Source organism: Bison bison, unplaced genomic scaffold (assembly GCF_000754665.1).
Source record: "Bison bison bison isolate TAMUID 2011002044 unplaced genomic scaffold, Bison_UMD1.0 scf7180017864328, whole genome shotgun sequence".
Classification (NCBI taxonomy): Eukaryota; Metazoa; Chordata; class Mammalia; order Artiodactyla; family Bovidae; genus Bison; species Bison bison.
In genome coordinates this window covers 225,062-232,193 of record NW_011494900.1, presented here as the reverse complement: position 1 = coordinate 232,193, position 7,132 = coordinate 225,062, and the positions used below count along the sequence as shown (strand labels likewise).

At 39.2% G+C, this 7,132-nt stretch overlaps 1 protein-coding gene across 1 annotated transcript in view; it reads right to left on the bottom strand.

Moving 5' to 3' along the window:
- Positions 1-7,132, bottom strand: part of DEPDC1B (DEP domain containing 1B) — a 92,634-nt gene that overhangs the window by 47,213 nt on the left and 38,289 nt on the right. The window contains exons 3-4 of the mRNA XM_010853469.1: positions 5,521-5,656; positions 1,230-1,357 (exon numbers count right to left, since the gene is read on the bottom strand). Coding sequence (XP_010851771.1) covers positions 1,230-1,357; positions 5,521-5,656 — 264 coding nt within the window. The remainder of the gene's footprint in view (positions 1-1,229; positions 1,358-5,520; positions 5,657-7,132) is intronic.

Below are 7,132 nucleotides of genomic sequence, written 5' to 3'. Positions count from 1 at the left end.
GAACTAAAGAGCCTCTTAATGAAAGTGAAAGCGGAGAGTGAAAAAGTTGGCTTAAAGCTCAATATTCAGAAAACGAAGATCATGGCATCCGGTCCCATCACTTCATGGCAGATAGATGGGGAAATAGTGGAAACAGTGGCTGACTTTATTTTTCTGGGCTCCACAATCACTGCAGATGGTGATTGCAGCCATGAAATTAAAAGACGCTTACTCCTTGGAAGGAAAGTTATTACCAACCTAGATAGCATATTCAAAAGCAAAACCTTGTCAACAAAGGTCCGTCTAGCAAAGCTATGATTTTTCCAATAGTCATGTATGGATGTGAAAGTTGGACTATGAAGAAAGTTGAGCGCCGAAGAATTGATGCTTTTGAACTGTAGTATTGGAAAAGACTCTTGAGAGTCCCTTGGACTACAAGAAGATCAAACCAGTCCATCCTAAAGGAGATCAGTCTTGGGTATTCATTGGAAGGACTAATGCTTAAGCTGAAACTGCAATACTTTGGCCACCTCATGCAAAGAGTTGACTCATTGGAAAAGACCCTGGTGCTGGGAAAGATTGAGGGCAGGAGGAGAAGGGGACGACAGAGGATGAGATGGTTGGATGGCATCACCGACTCAGAGAACATGGGTTTGGGAAGACTCTGGCAGTTGATGATGGACAGGGAGGCCTGGTGTGCTGCAATTCATGGGGTTGCAAAGAGTCGGACACAACTGAGCGACTGAACTGCACTGAAAGGATAAACACCAGGAGGAGGGATAAATTAGGAGTATGGGATTAACAGACATATACCACTATATACAATATAGATAAACAACAAGGATTTACCGTAAAACACAGTATATTGAACTATATTCAATATCTTGTACTAACCTATAATGGAAAAGAATCTGAAGTTGTACACCTGAAACTAACACAATATTATAAATCAACTACAGTTAAATTTTTAAAAATAAAAATATTTAACCAGTAGATATTTTTGGTCCTGTGGGCAAAAGAAAAAAAAAAAGAACTTTTAAAGTTCTATTCTTAATTAGTATATAAATGATAATAGAAAATTCCCTGAATTCAGTTAAGGTCTGCTTGCTAAGCAGGATAGGTGCAAATAACGCACTCAAAAGTTGAGATTTTTATACACAGTTTCAGAAAATTAAGTATGCAGAGAGTAGCAGAGAAGCAAAACAGAAAAAAACAATATTAAAGCTCTCATTAATATCACACGCACGTACTATGATAACGTCATCGACTTCCAGATCTCTTCTACATTGGCCTCTGTCACCTGTCTGCGGTGGACAAGACGGCAAGCTGGCACCTCTCCAATAGCAATACTGTGACGCTTGTACCACATCTCAGGATTCTAATTGGGGGTGAGGGAGCGGAGAAAGACAGAAAGAGAGAACAAACATTTCAGTAGACAGTGTATCATTTTATAAAAACGTCTTTGATTTGGTTCTTTTTAAACTTGATTTAAATAATCATTTTAATTATAAACTAACTTTCTTTGCATGGACTACAGAGTAATAAAGCATAACTCGTAAAGATCAGATCAGATCATAAATGAATAGTAAAGAATTGCCAAAGGCAATGGCACCCCACTCCAGTATTCTTGCCTGGAAAATCCCATGGACGGAGGAGCCTGGTGGGCTGCAGTCCATGGGGTCGCTAAGAGTCGGATATGACTGAGCGACTTCACTTTCCCTTTTCACTTTCCTGCATTGGAGAAGGAAATGGCAACCCACTCAAGTGTTCTTGCCTGGAGAATCCCTGGGACAGAGGAGCCTAGTGGGCTGCTGTCTATGGGGTCACACAGAGTCGGACACGACTGAAGCAACTTAGCAGCAGCAGCAGCCAAAGAACTATAGCAATAAGAATGACATTAGCTATTTTCTCCTGTGGGAGTGCCAACTAACCAGTAAAGTAGCAGTGATAAAATTTCATTAATTCAAAATTAACTTGAGGAATATCAATCCAAATTCACACACTATTCAAATTAAGTGACTGCTTACAATAACATTAAAGTCTATTACTTTCAAGAACTCTTTAAAAAAAAAAGAAAAGATCAAGTAAATACAATGTTAGACAGCAGTCCTGAGATCTTAGACATCTGAAGAAGGCAGGAAAAACAAGAGCTCTACAAGGACGTCTGGGTATGACCAGGAAGAAAAACTAAAGTCCAAAGAAGTTAAGTAATTTGCTCAAACTCACACTGCTTTAACACTTCAATATTCTTAGCATCTCCCTTCTCACATTTAGGCTACTAGACAGAAGTCTTAAAACTCCCTTTTGGTAATCACAGAGAGGAACTTTTGAACTTTTAAAGGCAAAACATGTAAGAAGTCATCTACAAAGTGCTTTTTTTCAATAAAAGGTTGGAAAGTTGTTCTTTGATATGGTTTTGGGGTTTGTTTTTGAGAAGTACTGAATTGCAAAAGAAACTTGAAGATCATGTGGATTTGTACTTTTTTTAAAACTATCTAAATTAGGTGTTCTCTTTTGAAGGCAGGAGTGTCAGTTGTTGCATTTGCCTAGCAAATTCACTTCCAGTTATCTTAAACAAATATTCAATTATTTATCTGTAAAGATACTGCTAATTAAATTGTTTACACATAGAACAAAAAAGTTGAAAACATGTTATAATACATATCTAACCATGAAGGACTGGATAAATATAGTACTTTACAGACAAGATGCAGATATTAAAAATTATACTGAATGTCTAATAACATTAAAAAATTGACAGAACACACTGTTCTAAGTGAAGAATATAGGCAACCAAAACAGCACAGCATGATCTCATTACAGTGTTAAAACATGCATAGCAGTGGGAGCTCAACATGTCTATGTGCCACTCCAGACAGATAGATATCCTTGCTGGGCAGGACAGGTGTGCCCCCGCAGCAGGGCATGGAGCCCCACAGCCTGCACCAGGGTGTCATGTCCCCCCCGACCCCCACAAAGCCTCATAACCAAGTAGAATTTCATGCTGATGAAGCAGCAGGCCACAGGGGGTAAGGTCTACAGCCAGCCCCCCGACATGCGCTCCCCACAGGGCTCCCTCCTGGGCCTCCCACCCCAGCAAAACCTCATGATTTCCCACCACCTGCGGCAGCGCAGTGTGTCTCTGGACAACCAGATGGGCTACATCCCAGCACCGGGTGGCATGGCCAACCTGCCCTTCTAGCAGGCCCCGTGAGGGGCTGGACCTGGGGCCATATTGCAAATATGACAACCTTTAAAAAAAATGCATAGGGAAAAAATAAAAGAGTTAATATTAATTCTCTCTGGATGACATTATGAGTAATTTTTTTCTTCTGTCTCTATCTATGAACAACTCTATTAATAACAGCAATAACAATTAACAGTTTTCCAAAGTCTGTGTGCCAGGCACTCTTGTAAACACACTATAGATATGACGTCACTTGAGTCTTATAACCATCTTACCCCTGGGGGTGTTATCATCCCACTTTTACCAAAAAGAAAACTTAGATACAGACACAGCAAATGAAACAGAGAAACAAGCTTGCATAGCTAATTAACGAAAAACCAAGATTCAAACCCAGCAGTCTGCTTCCAGAGCTCTCTCTCTACCTGCTGCCTGTCAGTAAACACAAGAAACTGTTTTATTTGCTGCACCTCATTTTATTTTATATAATGGCTGGGCAAGAGAGAGGACAGGACAGAACAAAAACAAACCAACAGGCAAAGTGGAGGCAGAGATAGAAAGAGGGAAAGTAAGATAAAAAAAAAAAGGGAAGACGAACTCAAGTCCTTTAAGAAAGATGGACTGTTTCTCTGTTGACCACTAACATCATCAATCTAACGACTGCATTGAGGCCCAACCAAGGAAACAGATCCTGCTCTGCCATTTTTCCTCTGGACACTTCACAAGAAGCAGAGCCCAAGCATTAGAGGAGCTGGAACAAGCGAGGAGCTCAAACCTCCACCACTTAATTTAAGGTTAAGGCAAGAAAAGACAAGAGCAAGGTTATCAGAAATATACAGATAATCAGGGACATGACAAGCTATGGGGGGATGGGTGATGAATCAGAATCACTGGCAGATGACTTCAGGGTTGCTGAAAATGAGACACTGAAAATGGACGAGAGAAGAGAGAAGACACTGTCTTCTTCATTGGTGCATGAAAGTGACTAATGTGCAGCTGGTCTTCCTAGAGGTTCACAGAACCACAAGAGCAGAAAAGGGAAGTTATTATATTGATGACATACATACACATTAGTTTAATATGGGGTTCTACCTGTTTTGTATAAACACCACTAGATAATCTTACAATGAAAAAACATCTGCTGAATAACCACTCTACTGATTGGGGTCATATTAGGTGTTTAAATACAAATGTTTTTTAAAAAAACAAACCTGATTTCATGGAGCTTATATTTTAATTTTCTCGAGCACAGAAACTATCAGCTAGAGCTTAATTAACTTCTCCTCATTAGTAATGAATTAAATGATCCTCAAATACCCTTTGTGCTCACTCTTTCAGAGTAGTCCCTCCTAATCACCTATCACTGCATGAGCTCTTCTGGAGGAAAAACTATATCACATTCAACTGCATCTGCAGAACCTGGCACAGTGCATGGCACACAGCAAACAATAAATGTTCACTGAATGAACAAACTAATGACTTTAAAATATGACCTCTCATCTAACTTCCAGGGCCATTACCTCCCTCTGCCTGTTAGACATTTCCATATAATATCACCTATCTTTATCATCAAGCATAATTAAAACTACATTCATCACTGTCCCTGACAAATCTGCAAGTCCACAGGGAGTCCCCATTTCTGTCACTGGTCACACTCCTGAATTATTTCTGATAAAGGCTAAGCTGCTTAATTATTCTCTCCAAACTGAGATACAGTATAACCACATTCAATCTCATTGCCTAAAAATGTTTACAACACACCTCTGCAAATGTAGGAACTGGACATCTAGTCCTATAAGACTAAATTAACTTAAAACATGGTTGTTAGTACAATTCTTAAAAAAAAAATTGCCTATAGAAGTTTTTGTCTATATTTTATTTTTTAGCATTATTTCAATCTTAGTAGTTTTCTATTGGGGATATTTCAAGAGAAAAGTACGCCCCCAAAAAGGCAGTTTATTCTACAATGTGCTTAGGTTCTCCAAACTATACCTTTGTTCATATTATCAGAGCTCGGTCCACAATTCTCCATGTCCCAACCTTCACACTTTCAACGGGCAATAATTATAACAAAGTTCAGGAAGAGGAGACAAAAAAGGAATTGAGGAAATTACAGAATAGAAAAGAAAAGGAAATTATAAGGGAGTTTTATGAGAAACCTGCTCAGTCTAAATGTATGAAAACGGCTACCACCTATTCGGTCAAAGTGTCAATGGGTAAGAGTGAAAAAACGCAAAAGCCAATCTTCTTGTGCTACCGTCTCCCTAACCAACAACAAACTGGACTAAGCCTAATGGGTCACAGACTTTTTCTAACTCTCCCGCTGCTAGTCCACCGGCTTCTATAACGGCACTTACCATCACAAGTGGCCTCACTGGGATGTTCTCTTGTGAAGTGCCTGGTGGGGGATCATCCCATTTTGGAAATTCAATAACATCCTTTTGATACGGGGGCCTCTTTGGATAAGGTTTCAGGGGTGAAGAAGGAGGAAATCTAAAAACCAAGAAGAAAATTTCTATTATTGCAGTCAGTGGGAAACATAGATATTTAACAGTAATCCCCACTTCTTGTACCCTTGAGAATTTATATAATTCCAAACTCTGGATAATCAATTCATACTTACATCATTACACACATCTAATTACCCAACAACATATGATTTTTAAGAAATATCCATCCATTACATCCATCAAATAACCTTTATGAAGAAAAAACAGAAGTCAAACATGTGACACATTTTAAATAAATAAACCTTGGTCTGTCACTTGATTTTCATGATTAAAGATGCTTTTAATGGAACCCTAACCCTAGAAAGTCATTTCTTTCACCCAGCTCAAAACCCTTACTGCCATCTAACTCCAGCTGAAATTTTTAGCTGATAAGTATGCAAGTAAGTTTCCCTGGTAACTCAGATGGTAAAGAATCTGCCTGCAGTGTGGGAGACGTGGGTTCAGTCCCTGGGCTGGAAAGATCCCCGAGAGGAGGGCATGGCAACCCACTCTAGTATTCTTGCCTGGAGAATCTCCATGGACAGAGGAGCCTAAAAGCTACAAGTCCACGGGGTCACAAAGAGTCAGACACGACTGAGCGACTAAGCACACGTGCACGCTGAAATTACTGATAGATAAAACTTAAGTAATACTTGCTGACGAGATGAACATTAGAACAAAAATCATCTGGCCTAATATTTATTTTCATAACTATTTCTAATAAAGATTAACCCTCCTTTCCTTGAATATCTAACACTTCACACTGAGACTGAAGCTACAGTCTCAAATTTCATCTTGGAGGAGACAGAAAGCTTCCCAGGATCCTGTGCTGCGCTTAGTCTCAGTCCAACCTTCTGAGACCCCTCAGACTGCAGCCTGCCAGGCTCCTCTGCCCACGGGGATTCTCCAGTCAGGAATACTGGAGTGGGTTGCCTTGCCCTCCTCCAGGTCCCAGTATCCTTATTCTGCCATTTATACCCCTTCTCTGCTTTTATCCACCCTAGGTATCATCACTCCATGGACAAATACATAGAAGTCTAAATACAATCTGACTCTCTTTAAACTGGTCTAGGGCATACCTCATAAACAACAACAGAGGCAATTAAATATATATTTATCTCCGAGCATCTTTTTCTGTTAGCTTGCCAGAGAAGGATATATTGTACTGCGTTGAGAAAGTAACATAAGAACTCTAGTTCTTAAAAGTTGACATAGAAATCAATAGATAAAGACTTCTATTTTTATTTTTTATTTATGTAAGCCAAACTAAAGGCTTAAAATCTTGTCCATGATATCCATAAACAAGAAATCCAAATAAAACATAAAAATACTATTCATAAGGCAACTGCAGAAATAAGGAAATTTTAAATGTCTACAGTTTGCAAGGAAAGTCTCTATCAAGGTGAACCAGAAGAATTATAAATAATAAGAGTACTGTGGAGAAACATTTCAAAAACAGTCACAACAGACTTCAAAAAGG